We start from the raw sequence: 13,169 nt of genomic DNA, 5'->3' as shown, positions 1-13,169 counted from the left end.
CTTTGTTCCCATCTCTCACCCATGTCTATGGATCTCCTTCCTCTCTGATCCATGGAAACACAACAACTTGTGTTCAGTGCTGTGCCCACTCCTCCTTCTGAGGCAAAGACCATGCCTGGAGCCATTCCCTCCTGAGCAGCTATTTCTGCAACCTGTTTCACTCCTCCTGGGAAGCTGATCCTGCACCTGCAGTCCTATTCCAGAGGACTGGGAGAGCAGAGATCTTCACCATGGCCTTTTCTGCTTCACTTTCTGCTGAGCAAGGCAGAAACCATCAGGCCAAGCTGTGCCAAGCAGAGGCCCTTTCCTTTGCAGCATTGTTTCATTTGTGCCATTTCACATCTCCTTGGACCCAACTTGGAGTCTCTCACTGATCAGCCACAGTTGTATTTGGGAGCACTGCCCCAGGGGCACAGATTCCTGACCAGCTGAGGGGTAATCTTTCCCTGCCTTTACTGCCACATCATCAATACTTTCCCTTTCCTCCTGGTGCTGTCCACACTGTGTGTTTGTTCCTTATTATGGGATGGTGACAGCCTGGATGGATGCACAGCCTGAGTGTTTTTTCCACAGAGGTGCCTTGACTTCGGGCAGTCAGCGTTTGCTAATCAGTTAGGTTGCATCTCTGGACACATTTGGAATCTCTCTTGTTTGGATCAGGAGCCTCTTCCATCCCCATCCTGTGCTTCTAATTCTGGGTTATCCTTAAGGGAAGTGTGCATTTGCAAGCTCAACAGGAGCCACCAGTGTGCACTTGCAGCCCAGAGAGCCAATTGTATCCTGGGCTGCAGCAAAAGAAATGCGGCCAGCAGGGCAAGGGAGGTGATTCTCCCACTCTGCTCCACCCTGGTGAGACCCCACCTGGAGCTCTGTGTGCAGTTCTGGAACATCTATTACAAGAAGGATCTGGAGGTGCTGGAAGGTGTCCAGAGAAGGGTCACGAGGATAAGGAGAGGTCTGGAGCTGCTCTGCTATGAGGACAGACAGAGAGTTGGGGTTGTTCAGCCTGGAGAAGAGAAGCCTCCAAGGAGTCCTTCTTGTGGCCCAGTATCTGAAGGAGGCTACTAGAAAGCTGGGGAGAGAATTCTTAGGGTGTTGGGTTGGGATAGGACTGGGGACAGGAGAGCAAAACTAGAAGTGGGGAGATTCAGATTGGATGTTAGGAAGAAATTCTTCCCCATGAGGGTGGAGAGACTCTGGCACAGGTTGCCCAGGGAGGTGGTGGAAGTCTCATCCCTGGAGGCTTTGAAGGCCAGGCTGGGTGTGGCTGTGAGCAACCTGCTCTGGTGTGAGGTGTCCCTGCCCATGGCAGGGGGGTTGGAGCTGGATGATCCTTGAGGTCCCTTCCAACCCTGACAATTCTGTGATTCTCAGTATGTCCAAGAGGTATTATCAGGTACTGGAATTTCTGGGGAGCCTGAGATTCACTGAAGGTGATCTGCACCATGCAATGTCCAGAGCAATGTGAACCCTACAGCACTCAAGGGAACAAATAGTTAAAGAGCAGCCCCATGGAGGGCCTGGGAGTTCTGGTGGGCAGCAAGATCTGCATGGGACAGCAATGTGCCCTGGTGGCCAAGAAGGCCAATGGGATGCTGGGGTGCATTTGGAAGAGTGTGGCCAGCAGATCCAGGGAGGTTCTCCTCCCGCTCTACTCTGCCCTGGGGAGGCCCCATCTGGAATATTGCATCCGGTTCTGGGCTCCCCAGTTCAAGAGGGACAGGGACCTGCTGCAGAGGCTGTGAGGATGCTGAAGGGACTGCAGCACTGCCTGATGAGGAGAGGCTGAGAGGCCTGGGGCTGTTTAGTCTGGAGAGGAGAAGGCTGAGAGGGCATCTGATCAATGTCTATCAATATCTGAGGGCTGGGGATCAGGAAGCAAGAGGCAGGGACAGCCTCTGCTCTCTTGTGCCCTGGGATAGGACAAGGGGCAATGGATGGAAACTGCAGCACAGGAAGTTCCACTTCAACGGGAGGAAGTACTTCTTTACTGTAAAGGTGACAGAGCCCTGGAACAGGCTGCCCACAGAGGTTGTGGAGTCTCCTTCTCTGGAGACTTGCCAGCCCTGTCTGGATGTGTTCCTGTGAGACCTGCAATGGTTCTGTTCTGGCAGGGGGACTCAGAGATCTCCAGAGGTCCCTCCCAAACCCTAACCCTGTGAGTTGTCACAGGGCTCTGAAACCAAAGGAGTTCCCAGTAGGAAATACCAAGGTTCCAGCTACAAATCATGAAGTCTGTTTGAGCTTCATCTTCAAGGATCCTTCTGAAGTCACCTTCCACTGCCCCCTTGGACTCTTCATGGCTCTCAGCTAATGCATCCATGTGGCAAGTCCAGCTGCCTTAAAAGCAGTGTAAGTTGTTCACAGAAGCTGAGAGGCACTTTCCGTTTCACTTGGAGGGCTCCTGATTGTCATGGGTTGAGTTGACTCTGCTGCTGTTATCCAGACCATGCTGCAGCCATGCCAGCCTCAGAAATGAAAGTGCTGGCTGGAGCAAAGGATGATGGGGCTTGAAGTTCAGATTGCAGCATGGGAGGCTCCCTGTTCCAGTTGCTTCCTCTGGGTTCTGGGGTTTTTTGGGTGTTGGCTGTTCTGCTGGGATGGCAGTGGGACATGGAGGGATAGGGGAGCAGCTCCCTGCTTTGGGCTTTTGCCTTGCTTGCTGCTGCTTGCTGCTGCTTTTCACTGTGCCTTTTCTGCACACAGGCTGAGGTCACTGTACTTTTGTATTCTGATGATCTGATTTGCTCAGGAAACTCTTCTCTCATTTGTTTCTGTATCAACACAAAGAGGTTTTGTGTGTTGTTCTTTTCCCCCTCAGTTCTGTGTTGGGAGAGGCAGAGTGCTTAAGCTGCTGGTTCAGCTTTACCCAGTACATTCCTTTTCTGGAGCCCAACGTGGGGCAGGAAAGCAAATGACTTAATGAGGACAGATTTTGGCAGGATTGAGGCAACAAAAAGAGAGGAGAAGAGAAGAGGATTCAATTAAGGCTTGAGGCTTGTCAAGAGAGTTAGAAAGAAATTTTCTTTCCTGTGGTGTGTTAACTTTGTTGATGGATTTTCTTTCGGGGGTCTGATGAGCTGCAGTCCTGTTTGTGCTGCTGATGGTGCTGAGTGTTAGATTAGGGCAATGGCTCAGAGCTGTGCTGTCCACTGCTGGGCAGCTTGCTCTGGTTTCATCCAGAGCAATACAGGACACTCCCAAGGAAACCACTGTGAGATCTGCCCAGGTGCTGGATACTGAGGAGTGGCAGGGGGTGGGGGAGGGAAGGGGCAAATTCTTAGACTGGTGGTCACCTCTGGTGCTTTGGAATTTCACCCCTGAGCAAGTGCAAAATCCTCCCCAGCTGGGAAAGGTTTGGGAAAAGCCTGTTGTCAGCCTGGGAGTTCCTGAGAGACAGAAATCACTGCAATGTGCTTGGGCCTGGCCCATGCCTCTCGATGCATTCCCATCTCTGTGCAGAGGGCTCAAGGGCAAGAGAAGGTCTCTGGACCTACAGACAGTGCCACAGGCATGGCAGCTGTGTCAGAGAAGCAGCCTGTGCCAGGATCAGCTGCCTCTCGTAGTGAATGGTGCTTATGACCAGGATTGTGCCCCAAATATTACCAGAACATGCTTCTGTGTGTGTGACTCAAACCCCCTTTGTCCCCCCTCCCTTCTGGAGTTAGAGGGGACACACCTTGGCACCACTGAGTCCAGGTCAACAATCTGCCTGGGCATGTTTCCACCCCTGTGGCAAACAAGGCCCAGGCTACATGTTTGTTTGCCCTGTTTACAGCGTGTGCTTATGCTCATTTGGCAAAGTATCAGCTGATTGGTTAATTATTGTGTTAGCAGTGGGTGCTGACTGGAGCAGTATTCTTTGGGGCAAATGGTAAATAGGAGTTGTTTGGTAAACAAGTGCCCCCCACGCTGGTGTCCATGCCTATGCCTGCGTGCGTCTCTGTGCCGCTGCGGTCTGCCTCACCCGGGACTTGAAGCAGCTCCAGAAGGCCTCGCTGCACATTGCCACTGTTGCCCGGCTGGGGGCAGTGCCGTGCAGCGTGGGGTCAATTGCCGCATGAGCCATCGCCACGGGAGGAAACCATGGCAGCCCCTGTGCACCACCGGTCCTGAAGCGCTACAGCCCCCAGAGCGGGGAACCTTTGCCAGGTGCTGCGCTTCGTGGAGCCAGCGGCAAAAGCCTCTGAAGCTTCCCCTGGGAGGCTCCAGGACCTTTGTGCTCTGGGAGAAGCAGCAACCCCGCGGCACAGCCACGCGGTTGGCGCCGTTCTCTAGTTCCTCATGAGGGCACAGCTGTGCCGCGCTGTCAGGACTCTAAACACGTCACCAAGGAAAGATTTCATGAGGTTCTCAGCTCGTGAGGAAGCCAAACCTTTGCTTTATAGAATTTGGGTTCAGGGAGTGCTGAAGGGAGTCCTGGGTTGAGGGTTTGCCGGTCACTGACAAACCCCTCCCCCACTGCTTTTCCAATCAGTTTCAACTCTAAATTCTAGAACTCATTTGGTTCCTCTGAAGTGCCCAGGCACAAACGTTCTGCAGAGGTGGTTCCACCAACCCAATACTGCTGCCTGTGAATAGAAACTAAATCTCCTGCTGCATAGTTTGTATATCAATAGACTGCCAATATATCTATTCATTGATATCCTTGCTGCTCATTCCTGAGGGCATATCTACAACACTCCTGTAGGGAAAAAGAAGCCCACAAGGAAATCAGCTGATCCTGCAAAGGACCAGGAGGGATCAGGGTCCCCATGGGAACAAGAGAAAGATCCAGGGCTGCTGGCTTGGTTCTTATCTCTGGCTTTGGAAGATGGCCAAGGATAAACAGTGGATGAAACAAGCAGCAGACCCCAGCAAGGCAAAGGACATCTCTGCTCCTCTGTCCAGGCCTGTGTTTCAGCTGTGAAGGAACTGTCCCAGGAGTTCCATCAGCTCCAGAAGAAGTTGTTGTTCCCCACCTGTACAGTCCTGTGTTTCAGCCATGAGGAGCAGCTGCTCCCCTGTCCAAGGGAGAGAATCTGGGAGGCACACAGCACAGCACACCCTCTGCTTTACTTGTGTGACCATGGGGAGGACGTGAGGAAGTGGAAGGGAAAACCCAATCCAGTCCTGGCTGCAGGAGTCTGTGACTTACAGGGGAATTGTCCCCCCAGAGAAGCTGCCTCAGTTTCCAGTGGGAAATGGCCTAAGAAGAGCAGGGAAGCTGAAACTGCTTCTGGTCCTGCTGAAGGGACTCCCAAAGCATCTTCACAAGATGCAAGGGACCCAAGGCAGAATTAGAGGGGCTCTGCCTCCAACCAGATGGAAGGGAGAGACAAATTGGTTTGTTGGACTGCAGAGAACCAATGGCCTGGCAAGCTGAACCTATGAAAGAATAAAACTTTAGTAGACACAGGTGCCCAGAGTGCTCTGACACCATCAAACCACGAGGGGTGGAACCCATCTGTGTTTCTGGTGTGACAGGAGGATCCCCACACCTGGATGTGTTGGAAGCTGTGTACTGGGATGCAAGGCACAGTTTGCTTTCACTTGGAGGCATGGAAGGAGTCACTGGACTCGATTGTCCTAGAGCTGGAAACACAGCCCCAGCATTTGCAGCATTTGGACTGGGCATGGAGTGACCCAGACTGTGCTGGAACAGAGTGGAGCTGCAGAGCACCTGCAGTGAGCAGCCCTCTGGGTACTGCAAAGCAACCTCCTGTGGAGTGAGAATGGACAGTGCCTGAAGTGTGCTGCTGATTGCTGCTGGGCATGGTGCAGGTGGCACAGAATGAGGGCTTGGGAATGTCAAAGGTTAAGCTGGAAATTTGCTGCCATTACTCCACACCATCCTGCCTCATGCCACCTTCACAGGGACAGTGCTGGCTGGAGTAAAGGACTACAGGGCTTGACGTTCAGATGGCAACATGAGAGGCTTCCTGTTCTGGTTGCTGCTGTTGGGTTCTGGCTCTCAGGTGCTGGCTCTTTGCTGAGGGGGAGGGCTGAAGGGGTTTAACTCCTGGCTGCTGCTGCTGCTCATTGCTGTGCTTCTTTCTGCAAACAGCCTCAGGTCAGTGTGCATTATGGGATCTCATTTGGATTCAACTCTTTTGTTCTTATCTCAAGTCCTTATCTCAACCCAGAGGGTTTTTTTGTTCCTGTGTGTGTCATTTTTCCCTCCCTTCTGTTTTGGGGGGAACAGGCAGCTTAACCTCTTCTCAGCTCTTTGACCTGTTCCAGCCCCAGAGTGGAAAGCCAACAGAAGCTTTCTGAGTTCTTCCAAAGATCTCCATTAGCTTCCCCCTACACCCTCCAAAGATCCCAAAAGTCACTCCTAGGACCATCCAAATCCCAAACACCTAAGATCACCTGAAAGCCCCTGAAGAATGCCTCTGAGATGCCCCTCAAGACTCCTCTGAGAACCTCATTGTCCCCTCGCTGAACTGGGCACACAGCTCCACCCCATCCCTTGGGAGCAAATGCCCCCAAAATTTGGGCAGTGAGGCAGGGATATCTGAAATAAAAGCAAACAGACAGGATTTGGGTAACTTTTGGGGTTTATTGAGACAATTGGTCAATGGACAGAGGATTTCTTACCCCAGGGAGACAAAAAGCATAAGGGAAGAACCAGACAGACCCTGGCAAAGCCCTGCTGATCTCCACTGGGAGCTCCAGCTGTGCCGACTCAGCACTGTAATTGTTCTCATTAGCAATAATTGGTGTTCAGAAGGGCAGGAGGTGTTTGTTGCTTCTGGTACCTCCAGTCCTTGAGAAATGCAAAGGAAAAAAAAATGATTTTGGTGCTGGACAGGCCCTCTCAGAGGGGCCGTGATTACCCAACAGATTCTAGGTGGATTTATGCCTCCCCTCCAGTGCAGGCTGCTCTCTGGTGTGGGTGCAGCGGTGCTTGTTGAGGGATCGCTTCTCGCTGAAGCTCTTACCGCAATCAGCACAGGTGAAAGGTTTCTCACCGGTGTGGGTGCGGTGGTGAGCAATGAGATTGTCCCTACAGCTGAAGGCCTGACCGCACGCAGCACAGCTGAACAACTTCTCGCCAGTGTGCACACCACGGTGCTCCGTGAGAGCTCGCTTCTTGGTGAAGCTCTTGCCGCAGTCAGCACAGCTGTACGGCTTCTCACCATTATGGATGAGTTGGTGCTGGATGTACAGAGTACTCGTGGTGAAGCTCTTGCCGCACTCAGCACAGGGGAACAGATGCTCTCCGGTGTGGATGCGGCGATGGATGGTAAGACTGGAGATGCGTTTGACGTTCTTGCCGCAGTCCCTGCAGGTGAAGGTCTTCTCACTGGTGTGGGTGAGGTGGTGTCGCCTAAGAGTAGAGATCTGCCTGAACCGTTTGCCACAGCTGTCACAAGAGAAGGGCTTCTCTCCAGTGTGGGTGAGGCAGTGCCGGGTGAGACTATAGCGCTGGCTGAAGCTCTGTCCGCAGTCAGCACAGGTGAACGGTTTCTCGCCAGTGTGGGTGTGGCAGTGATGGGTGAAGCGCTGACCGCGCTGGGTGAAGCTCTGACCACAGTCGACACAGGTGAACGGTTTCTCTCCAGTGTGGGTGCGGCGGTGCCGGGTGAGATGGTCGCGCTGGGTGAAGCTCTGTCCGCAGTCAGCGCATGTGAAAGGCTTCTCACCGGTGTGGGTGCGGCGGTGCTGGATGAGCTCGGAGTTCCAGCGGAACCTCTTGCCACAGTCACCACAAGCGAAGAGACGAGTGCCAGGTTGTGGGCAGAGGTGCTTCACTAGCTCTGAGCCTCCTGGGAAGCTCTGCCCACACTCAGAGCACTGATTCAGCTCTTTGGGTGACACTGAGGGACCTGCTCTGGCTTCATCCTCCTCCATACATTCCTCCCCCTCATCCTGGTCACCTTCATCACCATCATTATCCTCCTCTTCATAGTTGTCATTCTCAGCATTGTCCTCCATCTTGTCCTCTTTTTCCTCCCCATCCTCCTCTACCTTTGTACTGCATATTGGCTTCTCCAACTTGATCTCTGGGTGCTGCTTCTCCTCCCAGCTCTTGTCTGGGTCCTTCTGTGAGGCCATACTGTGGCAGGAAGGGGTCACAGCTCTGCAATAGGGAAGATGGAAGCACCTGAGCCCAGGACCTCAAACCCTCAGATCCTGCCTGGGTCATGACAGTCCCTGACTCCCAACACCCAGCTGGAGAAGAGAATGCAGAGAGGACCTCAAACCCTCAGTTTCTGCCACAGTGTGGGTTCAGACCTTTAATACCTGTACTGAGACCCCAGGTTCCTGTGATCAGTGTCCTGAGGTTCCCTGGGGCTTACCAGTGGTCCCATTCTCCTCGAGCCTGGTGGCATTGGCAGGGGGGATCCTGGCCCAATCTCTCCTGGTTCAGGCAATGGAGGCAGCAGCATTGACCAAGGAAGAACAAACCACCTTCAACCTTCTCCCACCACCCACCACATCCGAACCCAGTCACCTCCTGCCACACAACTGACCCCCACAAGCCTGGGGAGTTCCTAAACTCCAACACCTGATGTGCCTCAGGACCCCTGGAGGGATGTAATGTGGTGGGCAGGAGGAGGTGGAAGAGGCTGGGAGGTGCCCTGGGACTCTAGGATTCTGGGGGCTGGGGTCCTGCTGCTGCCCCACTCTGGGTTTCTTATCTGCAGGGCTGCTCCAAGGGGCAGATCTGCAAACTCTGCTTTTCCACAGCACACAGGGGCAGGGATGATGGAGAGAGAGGGACACAACTCCTGCCACAGAGAAGCAAAGGTCTCAGAGAGGACTGACCTGCAATGGATGGCTCAGCACTGCCCAGGACCAGGCAGCACAGCTCAGCCTTCCTGGGGGCAGCTCCCAAGCCCAGCAGCACAGCCACAGCACACAGCCAGGGCTGATCAAGATGGGAGGCCTCAACAAGTGCAGACTCAGCTCCTTGCCCAGCACACAGCCCCCAGCACACAGCTGCAGGCCAGCACCACAACACAGCTGCCTCCACACAGCCTCTCCCAGGCATTGCCTAAAGCTTCCTCCCACTGCCTACCCAGGCACCCACCACACCCACTCTGTGCTCAGCTCTGCCCTGCACACACCTCTCTGCTGCCCACTCCCCAAGAGAAGTTAACAGCAGCCCTCAGGACACACACAAAGGGAGCTTCATGCTTTCTGAAGGTGCATCAAAGGGGGAAGGGACTTGGGCAGCTTCTTGCTAAACCTCTTCAGCCCTCACTGGAATGCTGGAGGAGTCTCTGGTTCCTGCCCAAACCTCACACCTCCAGCACCCTTCACACACCTGCAGTCCAAAGAGACTCACTGGAAAGAGTTTTGCTTCCTTCTCTCCCTGACCATTTCTCTCAGCTGTCTCTTTGCAGTTCTCCTGGAGCTGCCACTCCACATCCCCAAGAGAAAATGAGGTTGGATGGGAGGTGTCAGTGAGTACCAACAGGTACCTGGATCCCCCTTTCTTGGGAGCTCAGTGACATCCATTTGTTGTCCTGGATCATTTCCTTTGCTAATCTGTGCCAGCCTAACTCCTCTCCTTACCCTGGGGTTAACTTTCAGGCACTCCTCACACTGTTGCTTACCAGCTCTCCTGGGGTGGATAATTCTTGTGCTAGACACTCCTGAACCAAGTTTCCACACAGGGCTTCCACTCCCCAATGAGTCTTTGCCTGTTGCACCTGAACAGAAGCCCACAGGTTTGTAGGTGTGATTAACTTCCCACCTGGTGTCCTGGCCCAGCCCTTTCCTACCCTAGTCCCTGAGAGGTCTTTGATTCATTTCTGCTGCTTAATTGAGAGTTTACCATTGGGATCAAAGTCTGCCACCTTCCTCCCCTCCCTGGCCACCCTTTGAGCTGTTTGTCTGCCAGTCCATTGCCTCTTTCTTGACTGGTGTTCCCCTTCTGGTGTGGTTTGCAGTGCATTGTGGCTGCCTTGCTTGGCTTTTGCACTACTGCCAGCAGCCTCAGTATCTCTTCCCCATGTTTAATACCTGTTCCTTGAGTTGACAACAGTCCTGGTTCTTCCCACATGGCTCCATGTGCCACCCCAAAGGCTTACTTGGAGTCAGTCCATATCTTTGCACATTTCCTTTGGGAAAGCTCAGGGGCTCTGATCAGAGCTGACATTGCCATGCCTGTGACATCCCAGTTCACTCAGCCTGACCTGATCCAGCAAGAGCCTGCACCTGGCAGCTGCAGCATTTTGTGATGTCAAACATGGCTGCTTCAGTGGGAGGTTAGGGGCGAGCAGCATCTGTGGGCAGCAGTTTAGGGTGCCTCAGGGGCCTGAGCTGGGGTTAGAGCAGGAGCAGCCCCTGGCATGTTTGTCCCAGTTGGGTGACTTTTTGAGAGGCCAGAGGCATTCAGGTGACATTTGCCCTTCCTTGTAGCATCCCTCCTGGCTCTGCCTGAGTCGGTGTTGCGGCAGCCTGGGGCTGGCTTCTGCAGCATTTGGTGACATCACAGGTGGCCATGTCAGTGGTCCATCTGGGGCAAGCATCCTCTTTGTTCAGTGATTTAGGGTTCATCTGGGGCCTGAGTGGTTGGGAGGGCAGGAGCAGGCCCTGTGCAGCTCCTAATGTCATCCTGTCAGCAACATCGGGAATCAAACTCCTGCAGGCTGGGTTTGGCACTAGCAAGCAGCCATTGCTAGAGTACAGAGCTGCACAAGCTGGGGTGCTGAGGGCATTGCCACAAAGACAACACACAGCTGAAATTCCTGGTGGATGCTGATCCAGTGCAGGGCATGAGCTATGCCTGATGGCAACACCTGCTGAGGCTCCATTGGTCAGTCTCTTGCTGGCTTCCATTCAAGCTCCAGCTGCTGTTCAGTTCCCTGTGTGTGTACAGGGGGTGGGTGGTTTATTCTGGGCAGTGGTCTCCCAGCTAGGAGCTGTGCTTTGTAGCATGATAATGAGGCTGGTTTAGTCCAGGACACTCTTTCCCAGGCCAAAGCTGACTGCATGTCATGGTTATTGGGATGAATTATCAAATATGAAGTATTAATAATATTAATTACTTATTACTATTAACATTATCAACCTTTCAACACTCCATATCCACATGCAGTTTCTAGTGTGTGCTCATGGCTATAATTCCATAAAGTGCTGCAGTTTGAGAATGTGGAACCAAATTAGAAAACTAAAAGAGCTTTTCAGTGAGAACTGGGGTGCAGTCTGCCCTTTGGCCACTAGGGAGTGACTCAACAAGACACCTGGCAGCTGAATACAGCTGGTGAGGCTGGGTGTCAGGCACAAACAATTCAAAGAACCTTTCAGAGTCTTGAACCAATTTTCACTCACCAATTATGGCTCAATGCATTACCTGGGGTGCTGCTTTACAACCCACAGGTGACAATGCCTCATGGGCTGAAGTGCAGGGACTTTAAACAGAGCCCAAATGGGTGTTCAATGTGTGAGCACTGAAAAGAGAGAGAGAATCAGAATCAGTGAGGGATGGAAGGGACCACAAGGATCATCTAGCTCCAACCCCCCTGCCCTGAGCCTCCTCTTCTCCAGGCTAAATACTCCCAGCTCCTTCAGCCTCTCCTCACAGGGCTGTGCTCCAGACCCCTCCCCAGCCTCGTTGCCCTTCTCTGGACACATTCAAGAGTCTCAATGTTCTAATGCAGCCTTTGCCACATTCCACCCCCTTGACTTTGGGCAAAGAAAGACCTCAGGCATAAATTCCCCCTGTTAAGGTTTATCCCGTGTGGGTTAGGTTTTCTCACACAAGCACAGTGAGTTACATGTACCACATGCACTGTATGAGCAGGACACAAGCATGTAAGGCATACAACCATACTCTAACCAGAGTGTACTGCAAAAGCAGTGTGGAGCAGTGTTTGCTCTGAGCCCAGTATTGGTACTTGTAGTTTCCACCCCCTGACCAGTGATGGGTCTGTCTGCAGTGTGACACTGAAGCAATTAAAGTGTCATTTCCTGTCCCCTTGCTGGAGAGAGGATCTGTGGCTGTGATGTGATTCCCTCAACAGGGAGGTGAGGGAGGAGCCACTCCCTTGCTGAGTGGAGGTGGTTAAGCTGGAGCTGAAGCTGGAAGAGGGGCAGCAGTGAGTGGAGCAGGAACTGAAGCAGCTGTGGAGGCTGGAGCTGGGCTGCTGTCTCAGCTCTGGCTTCTGTTGAGGCTGCTTTTGTGGAGTTGCTTTTCCTGTTTCCAGCTGCCAACACATTCATTCTTCCTATCCCTGCTTAGTTTATAAGCAGAGGAACCTGGAGGTACATGTTATTCCTTACTCTAGTCCTGCAGCTGGGAGCTTCTAAGCAAACACCAATGATTGCCAGGCAGCCCCAGGCAGCTGGGTACTTCTAATCAAACTTCAGTTAATCCTTTCCTGTTACAGCCCCTCAGTTCAAGAAGGACCTCAGGGAACTGCTTGAGAGAGTCCAGTACAGAGCCACAGAAATGATTAAGGGAGTGGAAGATCTTCCTTAGAAGGCGAGATTGAGGGAGCTGGGGCTCTTCAGCTTGGAGAGGAGGAGACCAAGGGGTGAGCTCATTGATGTTTATAAATATGTAAAGGGTGAGTGCCCAGAGGCTGGAGCCAGGCTCTGCTGGGTGATGCCCAAGGACAGCACAAGGGGCAGTGGGTGGCAGTTGAGGCAGAGGAAGTTCCATGGAAACAGGAGGAAAAAAATTTCACTGTGAGGGTGACAGAACCCTGGAACAGGCTGCCCAGGGGGGTTGTGGAGTCTCCCTCTTTGGAGATATTGGAGACCTGCCTGGATGAGTTCCTGTGTGATCTGCTATAGGTGATCCTGCTCTGCAGGGGGGTTGAACTGGACAGTCTTTTGAGGTCCCTTCCAGCTCCTAACATTGTGTGACTCTGTTACTGCTTGGTATGCAAAGTCAGGCAGTCATTTCTTCACTCCTAACTTTACATGTGAAGCTAGAAATTTACCATTCCTTTATCTCCATGCTCCTGTTACCTTTTGGGAATAAGGAGTGCTTACCCAGGTGTGATGCCACCTCCCACTCCCCACCCCTGGCTGTGAAATCTGGAACCTTTGTTAACCCTTTTCCTTTTGACAAACCCTTGGGTGTGTCCTTTTAAGCTTCCTCCTCTTACCCCTGAAAGTTTCATCTTGTAAAGCATGTTCTAATCTCCCATCAGGATGAAACTGCAGCCAAGGCCTGGGAGAAGCTGCCTGGAGTCCCCTCTCTTATGGGCCTGCCCTGCAGATGT

The 13,169-nt window shown here is 52.8% G+C and overlaps 2 protein-coding genes across 2 annotated transcripts in view; one reads left to right on the top strand and one right to left on the bottom strand.

The window, feature by feature from the left end:
- LOC137454324 (zinc finger protein ZFP2-like) overlaps positions 1-13,169 on the top strand; it is a 394,553-nt gene that overhangs the window by 95,022 nt on the left and 286,362 nt on the right. The gene's annotated exons all lie outside the window — the stretch shown is intronic.
- The window catches only part of LOC137454423 (zinc finger protein 850-like), a 349,726-nt gene that overhangs the window by 104,343 nt on the left and 232,214 nt on the right, over positions 1-13,169 (bottom strand). The window contains exon 4 of the mRNA XM_068164463.1: positions 6,905-7,647. Coding sequence (XP_068020564.1) covers positions 6,905-7,647 — 743 coding nt within the window. The remainder of the gene's footprint in view (positions 1-6,904; positions 7,648-13,169) is intronic.

This window comes from Melanerpes formicivorus, unplaced genomic scaffold, assembly GCF_026170545.1.
Source record: "Melanerpes formicivorus ecotype bairdi unplaced genomic scaffold, bMelFor1.0.p_v2 SCAF_80, whole genome shotgun sequence".
In the NCBI taxonomy this organism is placed as follows: domain Eukaryota; kingdom Metazoa; phylum Chordata; class Aves; order Piciformes; family Picidae; genus Melanerpes; species Melanerpes formicivorus.
Note: the sequence above shows the minus strand (reverse complement) of the source record. Positions and strands in the feature narration are given on the sequence as shown.